Source organism: Amphibalanus amphitrite, unplaced genomic scaffold (genome assembly GCF_019059575.1).
Source record: "Amphibalanus amphitrite isolate SeventyFive unplaced genomic scaffold, NRLGWU_Aamphi_draft 000239F_arrow, whole genome shotgun sequence".
Classification (NCBI taxonomy): domain Eukaryota; kingdom Metazoa; phylum Arthropoda; class Thecostraca; order Balanomorpha; family Balanidae; genus Amphibalanus; species Amphibalanus amphitrite.
Window position 1 is genome coordinate 551927 of NW_024881734.1, and position 19517 is coordinate 571443.

General features: G+C 53.4%; 1 protein-coding gene across 2 annotated transcripts; it reads left to right on the forward strand.

The window, feature by feature from the left end:
• Nucleotides 1-183: 183 nt before the first annotated feature.
• Nucleotides 184-19200, forward strand: LOC122386075 (arfGAP with SH3 domain, ANK repeat and PH domain-containing protein-like). Of its 2 annotated transcripts, none has more exons than XM_043374870.1 (20): nucleotides 184-506; nucleotides 1609-1882; nucleotides 2405-2477; nucleotides 7290-7429; nucleotides 7739-7894; nucleotides 8249-8350; nucleotides 9015-9100; nucleotides 9453-9618; nucleotides 9983-10079; nucleotides 10383-10541; nucleotides 10889-11016; nucleotides 12202-12298; nucleotides 12879-13006; nucleotides 13514-13608; nucleotides 15364-15583; nucleotides 15851-16084; nucleotides 16478-16618; nucleotides 17119-17215; nucleotides 17451-17716; nucleotides 18039-19200. In XM_043374870.1, exons 2-20 carry the CDS (start codon nucleotides 1757-1759, stop codon nucleotides 18156-18158), a joined length of 2631 nt encoding a protein of 876 aa, XP_043230805.1. In that variant the 5' UTR covers nucleotides 184-506; nucleotides 1609-1756; the 3' UTR covers nucleotides 18159-19200. The 2 variants fall into 2 exon arrangements, with proteins under 2 accessions (XP_043230805.1, XP_043230804.1); XM_043374869.1 differs by having other exon boundaries at nucleotides 184-206.
• The last annotated feature ends 317 nt before the right edge of the window (nucleotides 19201-19517 follow it).

A 19517-nucleotide genomic window follows, 5' to 3' on the forward strand; every position in this document is an offset into this window, starting at 1 on the left:
CAATAACAAAACATCAGTCCGTCAAAAACAGCTTCTTTGGAGATATTTTCCGTAGGTTTGGGTGAAAGTCTGTATATCTATGGGTGAAAGTAAAAAACTGGCATTAAAAGTCTCTAGTATCTCCCAAGCTCGTTGACGTTTGAAAAAGAAGCTGAAGTGTTGACAACCCCTCTACACCACAGATGTGCGTTGTGTCTCGTGTGTTGGTGGGTGGTCGTGGTGAATGGACGCATGTTTGCTGGCTTTTTAGAAGGGGGCGATCATTTTAACATTTTTGATCTATTTTGAGATTCTCTGTTTCATTTTGCTGAATTCAGTTTCCATTTAACCCTCACAAACTACACACAAAGCACAGCAATTGAATTGATATTGCCAACCACCATGTCCATTACAAATGCCTTTTTTCACCATTGCTTGTGATCAAGTATTATTTACTTTATTGGGCTTATATTGCCTCAAAGGAAGGTACCAACTACAGTCATATACCTACGGACATAACCACAGAGGTATGCTAATTGCTATGTTAAGATGTATGTATAAGCCTTTGTGTTGAAATGAAATAGGTACCAATGAAGTAAAGTAATTCATATGCAATTCATATGCATTCATATTAAATCATATACAATGCATTATGCAATATGCATTCTATCATTTTCTCCCAGCTGCCAGAAATTAAATAACAATTTACATTATTTCCTCATTGAAGTTTCCAGAGTGCTGTTCGTGGGCCCTGTATGAGATGTGGCTGCAGTTGGTGCAGTTGGAGGTGCGGCTTTCCACTGCCTCCCTCCATCATCATTCAGCCATTCAATGAATACCACACAGTGACTGTTTTCCTCAGCCAGGACCAGCCACGCAGGGACTGTCAATTACACATGCCCACCCATCCCTTACCCCCACTCCTGCTGCGCATACCGCACTCAGCAGTTTCTGGTGCCTGAGGCATGAACAGCCCTCAGAAATCAAAATAAAACAAGGCAGTGGCATGACTAAGCCTAGCCTTAGCAATTTATTGCTGAGTGTTGATGATCTTTTGGCTTTATCAATTTGTTGTTAGTAATTTGAGCACACCCAGGTTTTGTTGTGGCATTGGGGTGAAAATTGTTGTAGTGCCATCTGTTGAATGCCATACTGCAGGGTGGCCAGCAATTCTCGGTCAGTCACAATGCATCTGGCCCCAGTGATTGGTGGTCTAGCTGGGCATGGTCCTGTTTGTATTCCCTGGCCCAGTCCAGAACTCCAGATTTGTCCCAGTCCCCATCCCAGCCCACTGACTGCTGGTCACCTATCCTAGCTAGCTGGTCTGGTTGGTCCCAGCATGCCGAGTGCCTGGTTTTTAGTTGGTGGCTCACTGTTTACTCTGGAGAGCCAGTTTAGTTGGTAATTGTGGCTAGCTGTTTGGTATGTTCATTTGGGAGACTCTGTCTCAGTCTCAGTATCATTTATTGTATGCATCAGTGTTAGAAATGTGTAAAATACACACTGTTTGGGTGAAGAGTTACTCTTTAACAGAACAAGTAGCAAGCAAATACCTATAGGCCAGAAGATGTGTGCTGTGTGGTTTTGTTTCCAATGCTCATTTATCAATTCTTTTCTTTGCTCTTTCAGATACCCACATCATTAATTGCAATCTGCCAGGAGATATCACCCCCGTCGAGAGTGCCTCGTGCGAAAGTGACTGTGGTGCGCGCTCAGGCAGACAGTGGCCGCAGCGGTGATGCAGTGATCCTCCCCTCGCCTCCGTCGTGCCTCCGCCATGCCCGGTGTGGTCAGTGTGGAGGAGTTTGCGCACGAGACGCGCGAGGATGTCACCTCGCCGACGACGTCCACGTTTGTCACCAAGATCCCCCAGTTCCGGCAGAGCATCGCCTGTCTGGAGGAGGTATGTATGATAAACAGGATGGACCGTACCACGAGCGGAGTGATTCGTAACGAACGGGATGGACCGTATGACCGAAGGGCTAGCCGAGGAAAAGGAGATTCAAAACTGCTCCCGAAGTCGGCCGCTGATGATGTTTTTAGGTGCAAACGTCTCTAAAATTGTATTTGTCTCGATTGTTTCCTTTCTTACGTCTTGTATTGACGTGATTTTGATATCATGTTTCATATGATATATATTCTATTAGAAATTATAAAAAGAAAAAGCCGTAAGACACACTTGTTACGGACGTTGAAAGCGATGCCTGTTATCGTAATGCCATGTATTTATCTTCCATCTGACGCAGTGACTGAAATTAGCGCAATATCCTGTAAACCACAGGTTTAAGTCGGTGTCCGCTCTGCCGGTGACTTCATTTCATGTACTTGGTATCCGAGATAATGTTATCTGCCTTGTCATCTGACGCCATTGCAGTTTGCACCATGTCGCTTTGAGCAGAGCTCTGATGAGTGACACATTTTTCAGATGCTTGATCACGACAGAGACAGTTTGAACAAGATGCGCAAAGCTGTCAAGGCCATCTCGAATAGCGGAAATGGTGAGTGCCGAGCGGGGATCGGGGTATCGGCCGAGAGCGGGATAGGGGCACAACGGGGTCACGCTTGTGCATGTGTCGTGAGGACGTCTGTGTGTTTTGCTATCGGCACTGCTGATGAATGCGCGTTTATGTGTGCGATCCACTTGCCAAGATTACACTTGCTACATCCGGAACAAGATTGTGCTCGTCGAACACTCGAAAAGCGGTCCCGATCTTATCCTAATCGCCAAAATAATGAGAACACTTTTATCCATATCATTTTCCTCCGGACGCTGTAACTATATTTTTAATGTGTTCGTTTCGCCCAAAGCAGAATAATTCAGCGGCTGCATGTAAGATGATGATTAGTGTGATCAGGACAAGCATAGCTGCTCTGTGATGGTACCTTATGGTGGCACTCTTGTTGCTATGGTGGCTCTCATATAACCTTAGGCATCCTTACGGATGCAGAATGCGATATTGCCTCCCGCCTGCCCGTCCTTCCCGAGCAGTAGCTAGGCTGGCTGAGTCCCAGTACGCAGACTATCGGACCGTGGTCACCGGCACGGCACTGCCTGCGGTCTCCTCAGCTGTCCTATCTGACGACTTCCGGACCGCGCCGGTCGGTTCCGTACCCACCGAGCTCACTTTCTTATCGGGGAGACTGCGGGAAGTCTGACGGATGGGAGAGCCAGACGGGGGTATCGCCGGTAGGGGGGGGGGAGGGACTCCGGTATCTGTGTCACGCGAGGACTGTCCGGCCGACCACTGACCAGTGTCAGACCCTCAGGATAGGCCATTGTCTTATTTCGCCACATATGGAGATGACCTCAGGATAGGTCCTCATATTCCCCCCCCCCCCCCCCGATAGAGCTGCGGGAAGTGCTGCTCAGTCTAGTCTATGGTATCTAAAATACTGGCTAGGTGACTGAACTGAGGGTGAGGTGCCTTCATAATCCAGGGTTTTCCTAGCGCGGAAACACCTTACCACAAGTGTGTCATGTTGTTAAGCAGCGCACAAGACTGGTGACAATATTTCGTTTGTTCTGTTCCACATGACGTCAGCGGGCGGTGTAACTTCCAAAGGGCATTGCTATGTCTATTGAGAGCGAAATGACACATCGACATCCTATACGCGATACGTTGGCACGATACCGAGGACACATTCGTGAATTGCCTTCAGAGATCGACACTTGTGAGCGGCTTGTTTATTGGAGTGTGACTGTACCTACTTCAGGTGTTTGCGTTGTATGAGCCCCTTCGTTTTTTCTTTGTCGGTTTTACGCTGTCTTCCTGTTGACCGATCCATCTGTTTGCTTAATTATTGCATTAGGAATTACACCTGATAGGAAAGGGATACGCCTGAACCGAATAAGTATGGCACCTTCTCTTTGAATCGCCTTTCGACCAAAATTAATGTTTCCTAGACCGATCAGTGGATACTATCGATTTAATTAAGCATAATCGGAAATGCATAATCGTTAGTGCCTCAAAATTTTTACCTGTTTAGATTTGGCTAGAAAGTGACTTCCAGTATACAACAAAAGTCCCGCTTTCATCCTTACTTTTGGGGACAATTATACACTTCTAATTGCTTCCAGACTGGGCAGCTTGAGTGCTCACAAAGATAACCGCATTTGAAGTTGTGTATTATTATCGGAGTTTTTTCCAATTACCTCGGCCATCTTGGCGGTATTGTCAAAGGGATAAGGAGCCCGCCACACTAGAGTCCCTAACAATCCAGCAATCCATCTCATACGCTCTCATTCCACAAGGGTCCATCCGCGTGCCGTAGGTCGACGGCGCCTGACTCCGCACGCAGTCTCAGCCTCTGTACGCACTACGCAGTCTCAGTTCGTGGCTGGTGTCTCTAATGCCGGCCGGGTGGGCGGTGGAGCGTGACCATCAACCGGGCCGTGACGGGACGCGCGCACACCGCGCACTGCGACCGCGCCCGGGCGGGCCATGTGTGCCGTGTACGGTCCCGGAGTCCTCGCGCATAGCGCTCGGGCCGTGGTGTGTCGTCCGTCCGTTATTTTCCGTCCATCCGTGTTTCCTATTTTTTTTTGTCCGTGTATATGTTGTATATGTTGTTGCCCGATATGTCGCGAGCTTCGTTTCCCTTGCCAGCGTGCTGGTGCAGTTTCCCGTGATGGTTCTCCACGTTCCTGTTGCATGTTTTCACCTATTCCATTTTCGCTCCCTTGTTGCGGCCCTTGTATTATTCCACACCCGTGCCGTGGCTGCGTATAATTCGTGATGTCAATCCGCTTTATGTCTCCATGCATATCTCGTCGCTGTTCATTCTGTGTAGTGCATCCGTGAAGCCCGTGTCGCTAATCCAAGCTAATCTCCGTGTTTCATTTTCTGTCAATCCGTGCCGTGTTTCCGTGTAGCCCATGCCTTGCTGCTTATCCATGCAGCGTCCCCGTGTGTAGGCCCTCGGTCCCGTGCCGCGGCTGGTCGCCCAGGAAGCCCTGTCCGGCCGTGACGTGGCATTGCCGGCCGACTTGAAGCGGACCGCGAGAGAGGAAGTGGGGGAGGGGATTTCTTCACGTGCGCTGAGGAGGGTCTGTGGCAGGGATAGGACGACGGACGTCCATCTTGTCCGCTGCGAACCGGAGATCAAATCGCCGGAATGACTTTTGAGCCAGCCGGCTTCTGACATGTACCGAGATATTTAGTCTTTTCTTGACCAGTTTGAGTATAGAAACGTCATAATGTGAAGAAATATAATCCAAACGGACGTTAACATGCATTTCTGGTTGGTGTGACACCGAACTGTAGCACGAATTAGTTCTATCTTTGTGTGCGCATATATACAGTATACACCTCTCACGCTTTTTTTGCGGCGCGTGGTGAGCTGGTAACGACCGAGTTTCCCAAGAACTTAAACACAGTTTTCCAGTTGCGCCCGCTTAAGTCACCTTACATCCAACACACCTGGGTCCGCCAGATCTGACCGGAACCATCACAGACTCGCACGATGCTTACAATTCTGCATCGAGGCGCAGTGGCTCAGTTCCAGCGGGATTGCAATTTCCTGAAAATCACCCCGCTCCCAAAGTGATATTTGCAGAGAGAAAACACTGTGACGTGTGCTGTGTGTACCCTGGGCTGATCTACGATTCACCGTACCGCCCAGCTCTTCTATTAGCCCCAGGGTCGTTGTTAGGATTTATACGGGCGCGCCATGCGGCACCTCTCTGTTGTGTGACACGACTCGGCGAGCGCGTCCTTGCGGCGCTCTGACCGTGACCTGACACCGGCGGCCGTGTCCGTGTGTGTGTGGTTCCGGCTTTATGCGGGCCGTCGGGCTCTAGTGCGGAGTCAGGGATTGGTGCTGGTGGTGTTCTAGGCTAAGCGTTGGTGCAGGGGATGGGGAATGGGGATTCGTGCTGGTAGCGCCATGGGCTCGTTGTTGATACTGTTAGGGGATCGGCAATCATCGGTCCGCTGTTTCCTGCACATAGCACCAATTCATATCCCTCGGCAATCGTAACCAAGCCCTTGGGTTTCGGTTCTGGATAATACCAGATACTCCCGTGCTTTTTTCTTCCGTCCTGTGGTTTTCGATCTCATGGCTCAAATATCTCATCTGACACTCGTCGTTTGGCGTCTCGGCCTCGAGGCTCGACGAGTCGGCTGGAGGACCGGGGGCGGGGATAGGTGAGCGGGCCCGTCGCCGTGAGCGTGCCTTCCGGTCATTATAAAGTCCCGCCGAGCGTCAGCGAGTGGGCGTGGTCGCTGATGACGAGGGGCGTGGTCAGTGATGACAGGTCGGCCGAGACACCGGAGGAGTCGAGGGGAGAGGCGGGGATCCACGAGACGCGGTGTCACTGTGCCACCGGGTGAATCGCGTGCTAAAGCACTTGTAAACCCAAAAATCGGCGTCAATATGGCGGTTTCTAATTTCGGCGAACAAGTGGAGTGCTACTGGAAATTTAAAGATAGCTAGGACGAAGACGCAACTAACGTCCTACCTTAACACTTTGGCTGCTTCTTACAAAGTCGCTTCAATGTTTACAATGAAACATTAGTTACTCAGGAGGTGGACAGAGGCAGAGCTTACTTTCCCTGATGTGTCATGTAATCCATTTCCGTTTCATTTCTCTTGTTATCATCCATGCACCGCACTTCCATTCGTCCTTCACGGCCACTCACGGCTCGTGGGGAGCCTGTCGGTCTGCTCCGCCACCGATCGTGCGATCGATCCGCCCGGCCGGCCACCGCGGCCGGTCCGTGAGCCGCCCGGCCGGCCGCCTTCGTGGCCGGCCTCCGTGACGGACGGCCGTGACGCGCCCCGGAGCGTGACGGCACACGCCCGCCGTCACGCGCGCGGCGCCGCCCCTCAGCGCTCATCGCTGACAGGGTGGTTATGGCGGCGGTCTTCAGACTGTTTGATGAAAGCTTTGTTGGACGATGTTTAGCGAGTTAAATTGAAAAAATGAGCACAATTTAAGCGCGCTTAGCTGAGTGGACAATGGACATCGTGATCAACTGTATAGATGCTCTTTTGTTACGATCTACATGTAATGGCCAGTACCAAAGAAATCTGGCCATGTTTCAATGATGCACTACTACTGATGGCAGCCCTAACCATCATCTGCCTAAAGTCAAGTGTGGGTACGGTCGCCAGACTTAGGTCACGCCCCGAAATGTGACTGCGTGTGACGGATGCCGATCTCCTCCGTCCTGTCCACTTCACCCTGAAACTTCCAGTTCATATATCGAGTTACAGCGTATACCTATATGGCTTCTGTAATTGACACCCTGTTACAAAGCCTTGACACAAGCCCTTGACACCCGGTGACACCATGTTCCCGCCGGCAGCGCACCACGACAACGAGATGTTTCTGGCCAAGCAGCTGGAGCGTCTGGCCTCCAACCGGGACGAGTGTCCCGAGTTGAGTGCCGCCTTCCAGCGGTTCTCGGCCGTCACTCAGGAGCTCTGCGCCCTCATGCGTACTCTGGTGCGTTTAGCACCCTTTTCCCAGGAGGGGAGCGCCGGGGAGGGGGACTCACCAGCTGGCGACAGAATTCGGAGAGTAGGAGGGTTAGATGGGGTCGTAGCCGTTTACAGTGTCGTTGTCAAGAGCAGACGTTTTATGAGATAGATGTGATGAGATTTGTCGCAGTTGGATGAGTAATGCGGGTGGCGGAATATGTAATTTTGCTGGGGATGGCCGGCGGATGTCGGCTCTTCTCGTTTTGTTTGTTAAAGTTGATAAGCAAGAGACGCTACTCTGCCGCTACTGACGCAGTGGATGACGCGGTTTCAGACTCAGAACCTCAACAATACGGTACTGTTTCCGCTGGACAATCTCATGAAGGGAGACCTGAAAGGAGGAAAAGGTGATCTCAAGAGGCCGTTCGACAAAGCCTGGAAGGATTACGAAAACAAGTTTCTGAAGATTGAGAAGGAAAAACACCGACAGGTAGGTGCGGCCATATGTTGTGACGATAACGCCCAGACGGCGAGGCGTGCTGCGGACGTTGACCTTTTGTGCGGGTAATTTCAATCGACTGATATCTTCATTAGGTTTTTGACTTTGTTAACGCCCGACGTTTGACCAATAATCGTTCACTGTTTGTCGCACATCGCTGGTACCGTCCCTGGTTTCCGTTTAAAATCCACTTCTATCATCTTCGCAATAATAACTAGGTGACAAGAACCATTACCCATATTCAGCGACAAACAGATCCCCTGTCCGAGCCCATCTGACCCAGCCCGCTCGCTCTAGCGTGGGGCTCCACCGTCCTTAACCGTCCTACCCTCGCCCCACCCCCAGGCGAAGGAGGCGGGTCTGATCCGCAGCGGCGAGCTCTCGGCCGCCGAGCTGGCAGACGTTATGGAGGCCGAACGGAAAATGTTCCAGCTGCAGATGTGTGAGGTCAGTGGGCAGTGGCGCCACCGAGTCAGGGTCTGGAAGCCCCAACGAGGCAGGGTATCCCATCTCAACAGACAGATCGCCTTCCGTGTCCCTTCAGAGCGTTTCCTTGTCACTGTCAGCTGAACAGACGGAAGAATCGGTGTCACTTTGGAGAGTGTTCCCCGTCTACCCAGCTGACCTAGCCCATGTGGCCCTTCTTTGCCCACATCGTCAGCCTGGTAGCGAGCTCTGAGCGGACAGGGAAGTTTGTAAGGTGTTTTACGTTTCGTACTGAGCAATGCGCAGTATGCGCTGAAAGATGAAGCGGCCGGCAGCTGGTGGCGCCGGATCGAATGTCACTGGATTGGGCTGAGCGTGGCTGAGCGTAATGACGACTAGATGATGAGTACGAGGTATCAATTAGGGTGGCGCTTAATGAGGGGATATACTTGTCTTACTGGGAGTTTTCGCTTGGGCTTAGCCGATGGCTCGGCATGCGGAATACGTGTGACATGTAGTTGTATTATTTGAACTAAAAGCGCTGATTCAGCTTGGCTTCAACCTGTAGACATCGGATGAGTTTAATGCTAACAAACTTTGTACCGTTGCTCAGTTCTAATGTTAGTCGGTTTGGATCTTCCCTGTAGATACACTGTTGCACTGTCCGTGTTTGCTGTGTTGACAGTACCTGATCAAAGTGAACGAGATTAAAACGAAGAAGGGCGTGGACCTGCTGCAGCACCTGGTGGATTTCCACCATGCCCAGGATAAGTGAGTTACTGGTCGAACCTGCGTGGTGCGTCTTGCTTCGTATTGTGGCGTACTACGTCCCACGAGGGTCACATGGGTGTGGGGATCACCGTGAAGTGATATTCATTATTCGCATTTTCGCTTCAGGTAACTTTAATTTTAATATGACACAATAGACACACTTTTACTAGTTGTCACATATCCGAAAATATGAAGCCACATGATGTTTCATCGATAATCACTTACACACCCTTAACACACGTTCTCTGCGAGTGTGTAGCAGTTTCACTGCTAGTGGGGTGTGTCTTATTACAGATAATCACATCCACTTCTGTCGTGTATGCTATGACCTCACTCCCCACCTCCCCCACAGTTATTTCCGTGACGGCCTGAAGCGCGTGGAGCAGTTCGGTCTGTACGTCCAGGAGCTGCAGACGCAGCTACAGGCGGTGCGGTCCGAACAGGAGGCCGACCGGCGTCAGCTGCTCGAGGTGCGCACCCTGCTGCAGCAGTCGCACCACCACCTCGACGCCAAGGAGGTACGCAGCGACACCGAGTTGTTGACAGTGGGGTGACGATGGGATGGACGGAGCAGTGGGGATGTATCGTCACACACCGAGGCTGTGAGACGAATAATTGTAATTGTATCCTCCCGTCAGAACGTCGGGAGGGGTGTATATGGATTGCGAAGCGATGGTCACTTGTGATTGTGTTTAGGTTCAGGTGTTAGTGTTGGCTGACTGAAGTGAAGTAACTGCCATAGACAGACTGTGTGATTGAAAGAATAATAAGCTGCATCGTGGAGTAATGCATAAACCCGGCTGTGCCACGGTCTTGTGATCGGTGAACCGTTATTACTTTCTATCCAGCCCCAGCTAATTCAGTGCATGTCATCTGTTGCAGCCGGTCAGCACGTCACCCGGGTACTCTCTACACAGGCCGCAGGGCGACAAGGCTCACGGCTTCACCCGCCGCGGCTGGCTCAAAAAGAAATCGGACGGTGAGACAATCATCCAGACCGCCGTGCAGTGAATCGGCGGCTGTAATCAGTTGTGTGTGAATGATTTCTCTAGGGAATGAGAATGTGACTTAAATTTTACATGTTACCGATGGAAATCTTGCATTTTTTCTAACTTCATCTCGTTTTGTACCAAACGAGGCGCCTAAGATTAACGACTGACTTTATTCGCTTGTTGAACGGGTCGACAGGGCGGCAAGTCACGAACAGGGTCATTCAGGAATCGATGAGAGCGAGACAGCCTGTGCACCAGCACCCGTTGACCACCCTCCTCCTCTGCGGCAGGTGTGCGCAAGGTGTGGCAGAAGCGGCGCAGCGAGGTGCGTGATGGCTACCTGTACATCTGCCACTCCGACGAGACCAAGCCGCCGACTACCTTCAACCTGCTCACCTGCCACGTCAAGCCAGTGACCGACGACCCGCGCGCCTTCGACCTGATCTCGTGTGAGTGGCCAGAGTGGGGCGGGGCGTGGAAACGTTCGCTGGTTTGGTGGTTGTAACGGGTATAAGAGGAAATGGGAGGGATGGTTGAGACTTGAGACTCTCCGGATGCTGATTCTGATTTCCTGTATGGGATATGTAGATGAACTATAGACGGAGTGATTTGTTATTATTTTTCAACGATTAAGACCTTTGGTTTTGCTTTTTGATTGATGGTCATATTTATTATTTTGATTATGCTTATGATGCCATTACCTGTGAAAAGCATGTTTTTGCTGGCACTTCAAGCGCAATATTACTGCTCTACCAGTGCGACATTTGACTGACCGTGTCCCTCCGTTCGCCGCCAGTTAACCGTACGTACCACCTGCAAGCCGAGGACGAGGCGGACCGGGTGGCCTGGATGTCGGTGCTGATGAACTGCAAGGAGGGGGCGCTGCAGAAGGTGTTTGACGACACCGGACGGCCTACCGACGAGGTAAGGAACACGGCGCAACGTGGACGTGCGTGTTAGGATCAGGGATGCGGAGCCGGAGCCGGAGTCGGAGCCGGAGCCGCCGGAGCCGGCATATTTTGCCCGGAGCCGGAGCCGGAGCCGGAGCCGTGAAACAATATAGCCCGGAGCCGGAGCCGGAGCCGGAGCCGCCAAAAAAGGGGGCGACTCCGGCTCCTTTTTATTTTTTGAAGAGGAAAAAAATAATTGACCTAGTTCGGTTTGACAGTACAAGGCAGTAAAACATATGGTACTTTACTTACGTCATGGGACATCAAGTGAATGAAAAAAGCCGAATATCCCCAGTATCCCACTGTACGCAATCAACTTCTTGTCTGCTCCTCCCCCCCCCCCCACGTCTACTGCATCCCCGGAACATGAGGACCGGTCATCAGGTGACGGCCATTGTTTTCAAGCCAGTGCAGTGGACTGCGACTCCCAGCACCGTCTCTTCCCCTCCCCCCACCCCAACCCCCCCCCACTCCCACCCCCCGCGTCGACTGCGTTTCCAATGCCATCGCTTCCTAGTCCTTTGTTCTGCCAGTTCTCTCCGAGGTGCGTTTGCGCGGGGACGCGGTGAGCCGGTCATGGCAAAGTGTAACGCGTATAACCAATCCAATTTTTCTTCCACCCGTATTTAATTGATTGCATAGAGGATGTACTGAGTCGGAGCCGGAGCCGCCGGAGCCGGAGCCGCCGGAGCCGGACCATTTTACTCGGAGCCGGAGCCGGAGCCGGAGCCGCCACAACATTTCACCCGGAGCCGGAGCCGGAGCCGGAGCCGATTTTTTTCTCCGGAGCCGGAGCCGGAGCCGGAGCCGTCTGAAATTTCCACGGCTCCGCATCCCTGGTTAGGATACATGGCACGACCGACAGGTTTCACAATTGGGACGAGAATCGGCGCCTAGGCGCTGGATGGTAGACTTATTGTCAGAGTGTCAGGGATAGGTTGGACAAGGGCCAAGGCGCATACGTTTTGGTTTATTTGATGAAATCTGAACTTCCTTGATTAATACAAATGACTTTGTGAAAAGAGCTAGGACCGACGGATATGTAAATATCGCTGTGACCGTCTGATGTTTGTGAGCTGCGACGGTGCTACGACGTATAACTGAGTGACCAATGTGTACTGTGGCCGTCTGATGTGTATGTGCCTGTAACCGTCACCAGGTGAGCCAAGGCCTGCGGGAGCTGCAGCAATCCATAATCAGCGCCGTGCTCCGACTGCCGGGAAACGACTGCTGCTGCGACTGCGGCTCGCAGAACGGTGAGTCGGGAGGGCCGGAACTGGGACGTGGGGGGTGGGGGTGGGGTGGGAGTGGTTAAGACAGAAGATTGGGGCTGGGGGATCAACAGGGGCCTCTGTTGGAGGGATTGGGTGGAGCTGGTCGACGGATAGACAAAAATAAGACTGAGGGTTTTTGGATCAATGGGTTGAGTGCACGCATGGGGTGGGTCTGGGTAGGCTGGGTTGATTCTGGGGCTGTTGGACGTAGCCTGGTGTGGGTGTACAGCTCCATTGGCGTTGACCGCGGTTCGCTGTGCAGTACGATTGCACTGATACGTGTCGCTGATTGGCACTGAATCACCTCAGTTTATGGTTTGGCAATCAGTCTCAAAGTCTGATTGTACGGAGAGGAAGAAACAGACGTCCTCGCCGCGAGGTCATGTTCTGCAGCTGTGTCACCGACTCTCACAGTCACCGACTGTGATGATATGCACAGTGTATATCATCATAACGATGGGGAACGCCATAACCTGCCGTTTCATGACCTGTGATCAGTGTTGACTCCCTATGACATCCCGTACCGTGTCGTGCTTTTCGTAACGTCATCCCTCTCCGGCAGACGTGACGTGGCTGTCGACCAATTTTGGCATCCTGGTTTGTATCGAGTGTTCGGGGATTCACCGTGACCTGGGCGTGCACATCTCCCGTATCCAGTCGCTGACGCTCGACCACGTCGGTACTAGCCAGGTGAGTGTGCGCGGTTAGATACCGTGTCCGGTGGCTATGCTGGAGAGGCAATATCATAGTATTGCTCGTAATGAGGGTACGGGATGACAATATCCGTGTACTTGGCAATATAGTGGCACAATTATGATGGTACGGTACCATCAGACCTGAGTGGACGACCGTATGACGTGAGCTGAATTGGTGTTAGGTTTCTTTGGAGTGGACGCAATTACCCGTAAATATGCAAACAATATTGCTATAATATCGGTTCGCTAGTACACTAGTATGCCCAGGTAGAGTTGCTCTCTAGCTTGTACTTCATATACGCAACAACAAAAACCATCGTATTACTTTTCTAAACTTGCAATCCTTACAGTAATCGTATTGCCTGTTTCCGTGCAATATCGTTCCCCTCACACACTAGCTGGCATTTCTCAGTTGGCTAGCTGTTTGTCGGCTGGAATCGATTTGTCTAGACTGCGCCAGCCCTCCGTCCCGACCTCACCGACCTCGCCCGCTGTGTTTCAGCTGCTGCTGGCGCGGGTCATGTCCAACAACGGCTTCAACGACGTCATGGAGGCGCGCCTGGACCCGGCCAAGAAACTCAAACAGACGGCCACCATGTGAGTGGCCGCTGACCTGGGTCATGATATGATGTGGGGAAGGACAAGAACGGCTGCGTTTAATGATCGCCGAGCCTCGTATCGAAGTATCGCGGTGTTTAGACAGAACCGTCATGACACAGTGTCAAGCACTTGTCCTATTTACGGGTGGAATCATGAGTTTCTCATTACGGAGCGAGCGAAGCGAGTCCGTAGTCTTTCCTTAGATTAACGGAAATTTATTACGGAGCGAGCGAAGCGAGCGGAGTCTTACGTAGAATAACGGAAATTTCTGAGTATGAGCGGCCGGCCGGCCGGCCGGCCGTGCGGACGCTTTTGCGAGGCTTATATCTCAGCAACCACTTGACCGATTTACACGCGGTAATTTTTGTAGGGTAGCTTCATTCCTTCTACCAAGTATTGGACTATTCCCGATGCATGTGGGTGACCCCTTATGCACGTGCCACGTGCAAAACGAAGAGGTGTCACTTTTGTAATTGTTGCAATATCTCGGTAACTACTTGGCCGATTGCGCTGAAACTTGGCATGTAGGTAGGCACCCACTAGGCACTGCATATCCATGTGCCAGAGTTGGGGTGCTGCTGCACGTGCGCACGTGCAGGGGTCGTTTCCAGATCTCGAGAACGGCTGGACCGATGGCGCTCAAATTTGGTACACGGTTAGGGACCAGTTAGTAGGGTGCCGTGCACAAGTCAGCTGGGACCGTCAGTTGGGACCCATTTAGCACGTGCGCACGTGCAGGGTGCCGCTTCCAGATCTCGAGAACGGCTGGGCCGATTGTGCTCAAATTTGGCACATCGCTAGAAACCGGTCAGTAGGGTGCCGTGCACAAGTCAGTTGGAGGTACCCCCTCGAAATTTCGCACGTGCAAGACTCACCCCCTCGCTCGCTCCGTTAGTCGCCCCAAAAGGCGCTATACTGGTGAGTATGAGCGGCCGGCCGGCCGGCCGTGCGGACGCTTTTGCGAGGCTTATATCTCAGCAACCACTTGACCATGCAGTAATTGTAATTGACCATGCATTACATGCAGTAATTTTTGTAGGGTAGCTTCATTCCTTCTACCAAGTATTGGACTATTCCCGATGCATGTGGGTGACCCCTTATGCACGTGCCACGTGCAAAACGAAGAGGTGTCACTTTTGTAATTGTTGCAATATCTGGGTAACTACTTGGCTGATTGTGCTGAAAGTTGGCATGTAGGAAGGCATCTACTAGGCACTGCATATCCATGTGCCAGAGTTGGGGTGCTGCTGCACGTGCGCACGTGCAGGGGTCGTTTCCAGATCTCGAGAACGGCTCGACTGATTGCGCTCAAATTTGGTACACAGTTAGGGACCGGTTAGTAGGGTGCCATGCACAAGTCAGTTGGGACCCATTTTGCACGTGCGCACGTGCAGGGTGCCGCTTCCAGATCTCGAGAACGGCTGGGCCGATTGTGCCCAAATTTGGCCCATCGCTAGTGACCGGTTAGTAGGGTGCCGTGCACAAGTCAGTTGGAGGTACCCCATCGAAATTTCGCACGTGCAAGGCCCACCCTCTCGCTCGCTCCGTTACTCGCCCCAAATTAAGGCGTTATACTGGTTTATTCCGACTCTAAATAGTTTTGATAAACTCGTAAGTTCGCCCGTCTGCCAGGACGTCTCCACCGTAACTTAACAGTGCCAACAAACAGCACACGCACGACTCGCCTCCCATTTGCCACCTCACAAGCTTAAGCGCCATCGACTCACCACCTCCCTCTCCGTTCCGCTGCAGGGAGGATCGTTACTCTTTCATCCGAGCCAAGTACGTGGAGCGCCGGTTCGCGTTGCACTCGACCAACGACCCTTACGAGCTGCTGCAGGACGTCGAGCTGGCCGTCAGCACGCGGCACCTGTACCAGCTGCTGGCGGCCTTCGCCGAGGGCGCTGACCTGACCGCTCCCATCACCGGCAGTCAGCTGCGCGAGACGGCGCTCCACCTGGCCGTCAGACAGGTACGACAGGGAACTAAAAAAGGTACGGTAGCCAGCACTCCAGGGAGAGAAAACGCTTTGCGTAGCAGACGGTTCCGTCAATGATCAATGTGTGTCAGGGTGTTTTTCAGGTTAGGATACCGTGCCCGTACCGGACACTCTCGCTTGTGTGCGTAGGCCCGTCCGTAAGGTGTACACTGTCAAGCATAGTATAGCTGGCCCCGTCTGCAGCTCCCTCACCACCCCTGTGTGATTTGTCTGACATGTTCCTCGCCGTCTGTCCGGCAGGAGGTGGACGGCAGCTCTCTACACATGGTCGACTTCCTCGTACAAAACTCGGACTCGGTCAACACACAGACTGCGGAGGGCAACACGGCGCTACACTACTGCGCCATCTACAACCGGCCAGAGTGTATGAAACTGCTGCTGAGGGCCGGCGCCGACCCGCGCCAGGTCAACAACAACGGCAAAACGCCGCGGGATATCGCCGGCGAGCGCGGCTACGCACTCTGCAAGGAACTGGTGAGCGTGCCGGGAGGCAGGGAGGGGCCAGGTAGAGCGATGGGCTCAGTTAGGGAAGGGATGCGTCCTCTGCAGAGAGCTTGTGAGAATGGCGGGAGTCTGATCAGGGCCAGGGAGAATTGAGTGTTCTAGTTTGCCGGGAGGTGATAAGCTTGGATTGATGGCGGGGAGAAGACGTGTGTCTTTTGCTTAGGGATGATGAGCGTGGCGGGAGGCAAGGCGTGGCGGGCGAAGGCGAGGACGCCGTGCTGCCACCGTGGCCCTGACTAATGTGTGGATCTCCGACGCTGATCTGGCCTTTGCACTGAACTGAGAGTTCTATCCTGACCCCTTCCCTGCGTTTTTGTCAAACTCTATGGCATATTCTGACCTCGTTACTGTGTTCGTCCCCAGCTGGAGCACGCGCTGGCCGGCAAGAAGTCTGTGTTTGAGAACGTTAGTGTCGACAGTTGGAACCTGAGCAACTACGACGACGGCAGCACCGACTTCTCCGACGACGAGACCACCGTCGTGGAGGACAGGGACAGGCACCAGGTAGGGTGACAGGGACAGGCACCAGGTAGGGTGATGGGGGCAGATACCAGATAGGGAGACAGGGTAAGGCACCAGGTAGAGTAGCAGGGACAGATACCAGATAGGGAGGCAGGGACAGACACCAGGTGGGTGACTGCCGACTGGGACAGGCTTCAGGTAGGGTAACGGGGACAGGGATCAGGTAGGGTGACTGAGACAGGCACCAGGTAGGGAGACAGGGACAGGCACCAGGTAGGGTGACGGGAACAGGCACCAGGTAGGGTAACAGGGTCAGGCACCAGGTAGGGAGACGGGGACAGATGCCAGGTAGGGTAACAGGGACGGGCACTAGGTAGGGAGTCCAGCCGCAGAATTGGCTCTTGGCTGGTGGCCTGCTTGCACTTTTTTGGAATGGTTACGTCATGCTTGTCAGTTATTGACTAACCACTACGGCTCGTCCATTACCACTGTTAGTAGGTCTGTCTGTCATCTCACCTGTGTCTGTTCGGTCTGTCCGCCAGATTCGTTCGTCGACAGACAGTCTGCGCTCCAGTCCCAGCACGTCCCGGCGGACGGACGCTGCCCGCCGGCCGGCGCACTCCAAACGGCCGAGGCCCGGTGAGTGAAGTGGATATTCTGAGAGAGTGGACGCCCTTGTCTGGCCAGTCTAATATGCGTTAACCGCCGTCAACAGCTGCGATTGCAGATCATGGACATTCGGAATGCGGATATGGATTCCCGGCTTAACAGTGATTGCGGTGCACACAAACATATGGTATGCGAATGCCAGACGTCTGTCCCTATACTCCACATACCAGCTTACCCCTCTTCTGACGTGCCCTGTTACCCCCAGTGGGTGGTGTGCGGCCGATCGGCGGCCTGCAGCGGCCGCGCGCGCCACCTCCGCCGGCCCCTGCGGGTGCGCCAGCCGCCGGCGGCCCGCTGCGGCTCGCCAACGGCCGCTCCACGGAGAGCCTGTGCAGCGTGGTGTCCGAGACAGGCGAGGTGGGCCGGCCGCGCCGGCAGCGGGCCGAGTCGTACCGGCCCGTGCGCCGCTGCTGCGCCATGTATGACTGCGACGCCGATAATGACGACGAGCTCACCTTCTCCGAAGGCGAGGTGAGTACTGGAGGGAAGGGAGGGGAGCTGAGACCAAGGTGATAGTAGAGTGACGGAATGGACGCAACGAAAAGCAATGGAAGATCCGTCGGACAGAGGGTAGCTGTAGCAGCCTGACAAGGGTATCCTCATTTTCTAACCTTTTTTTTAGCTGTGCATTCAGCTGTGATCAGTGTCTTGTTACTTCCTCCCCCTTCCCTGCTGACAATCGTTGCCAGTACGCCCTCAACTAATCGTCAATTTTCGGATGTTTTCAGTTACAATTTGTCGTCTTACGCGCTTCCGCGTCCCCGCTGACGGTCTATCCCGGTCCTCCCCTCAGATAATCGTCATTCTGGCTGAGAGCACCAGTGACGAGGACTGGATGGAGGGCTGTATCGAGTCGGAGCCGCACCGGCGCGGCATGTTCCCCATGTCGTTCGTCTACATGCTCAATGACTGACCCAGGGAGATCCCGGCCGGCGCCGGCACGCACGGCCGCCGGCGCGTGGCGCTGGCCGCCGCCCGCGAGCGGCTCCGGCGCGCCAGTCTGCGAGACGCGCCGTATTTGTAGTGGCGCGGTGAGCGGTCGGCGGGTCCGGCTGTCTGCGGGCGGTGACGCTTGTCTGACCAGCGGCTGATCTACGTGTCTGTCCTGTGTGACCTACCCGGCCGTGGATCACCGCTGCCGCGCGCCGGCCGAGCCGCCCGAGTTGTTACGATACGATGATGATATTTCCACAGTCTCGGCCGCGCGCCCGGTGTGACTGGGACCTGTTTGTACCTTTGGCTGGCCGTGCGTGGGCGAGCGCTGATGTCTGTATCCCTCCAGTTCCTGCTGTATTTCTGTGTACGTGTGGGCCGGCCGCGTATCGGCGGTGAGTGGCGGGACCCTACGCCTCCCTCCTCTGCCCGTTTTTCATCGTGTTGTGTCTGCATGTTCTGTGTCGGCGAGCCACGCCTGACTGTCTGCCCACCCTGCCTCAGCCGTGCGCCGACCGCTCGCCCGCATCGCCAGCCCAGTGTTTCATGTGCATGCTTATTTATTCTTACACGGCCGTCGGGCGGGTGATCACACCGCCCGCCGACGGCTGATTTACGCGTCCATCGGCTTTACGCTGCCGATTACGGCACCGATTGTTGCGTCGGTCCGCTGCGGCGGGCCGCACTGATCTGAATGTAGAAATATAGATAAGATGGCTGACGGGCCCACGTCCCGCTGCCAGCCGCGCGAAGCGTCCATATTACAAACTTACCCTCCGATGGACAAATAGGTCGTTGGGCACGAGCGGCCCGCATGCAAGCGGGCATAGACCCAATCGTACGGCTAATTGTGGCTCGATGTATGCGATTTATTGTGTGCGATCGCGAGTGTCGACGACGCCAGTCTTGTCTTTGTTACTTTTGCTGCTGCGAGCCTGTGTGGTGCGGCGCATGAAATTCCAGATACTGTGCGAGTCGGCGTGTTTAAGTCAAGACATAATATAGTATCGAGGTCCGACGTCTTTTATTTTGTGTGATCTCTCGTTCATACGCCCGGGCGGAGTGGGTGTGCTGTCACCGACACCGTACGTCCTACACGTCACCCAGGTGTCAGATGGTAGGCCCGGTTCGCCGAGCATGAATGAATGGCTGAATGCACTTTAAATTCAATATAACAGCATAAGTCTAGTCAACTCCAACCCGTGATAACTGATAACATGTGTAGGCTGAGCTAACGCATATACATAACCCCAAATTATAAATTGGTAGTGCTGAGCAAAAGGCAAGTGGCGCTTTTGCTACATTTAAAGTGCATCATTCTATTCTATTTTATCAAAGT

Bases quoted from the DNA above. Each gene is read 5' to 3' on its own strand.
- LOC122386075 (XM_043374870.1), top strand. From the start codon at position 1,757: ATGCCCGGTGTGGTCAGTGTGGAGGAGTTTGCGCACGAGACGCGCGAG. The intron at 10,080-10,382 runs GTGAGACAATCA...CCTCTGCGGCAG, and splicing joins GCTCAAAAAGAAATCGGACG to GTGTGCGCAAGGTGTGGCAG. The intron at 16,619-17,118 runs GTAGGGTGACAG...TCTGTCCGCCAG, and splicing joins AGGACAGGGACAGGCACCAG to ATTCGTTCGTCGACAGACAG.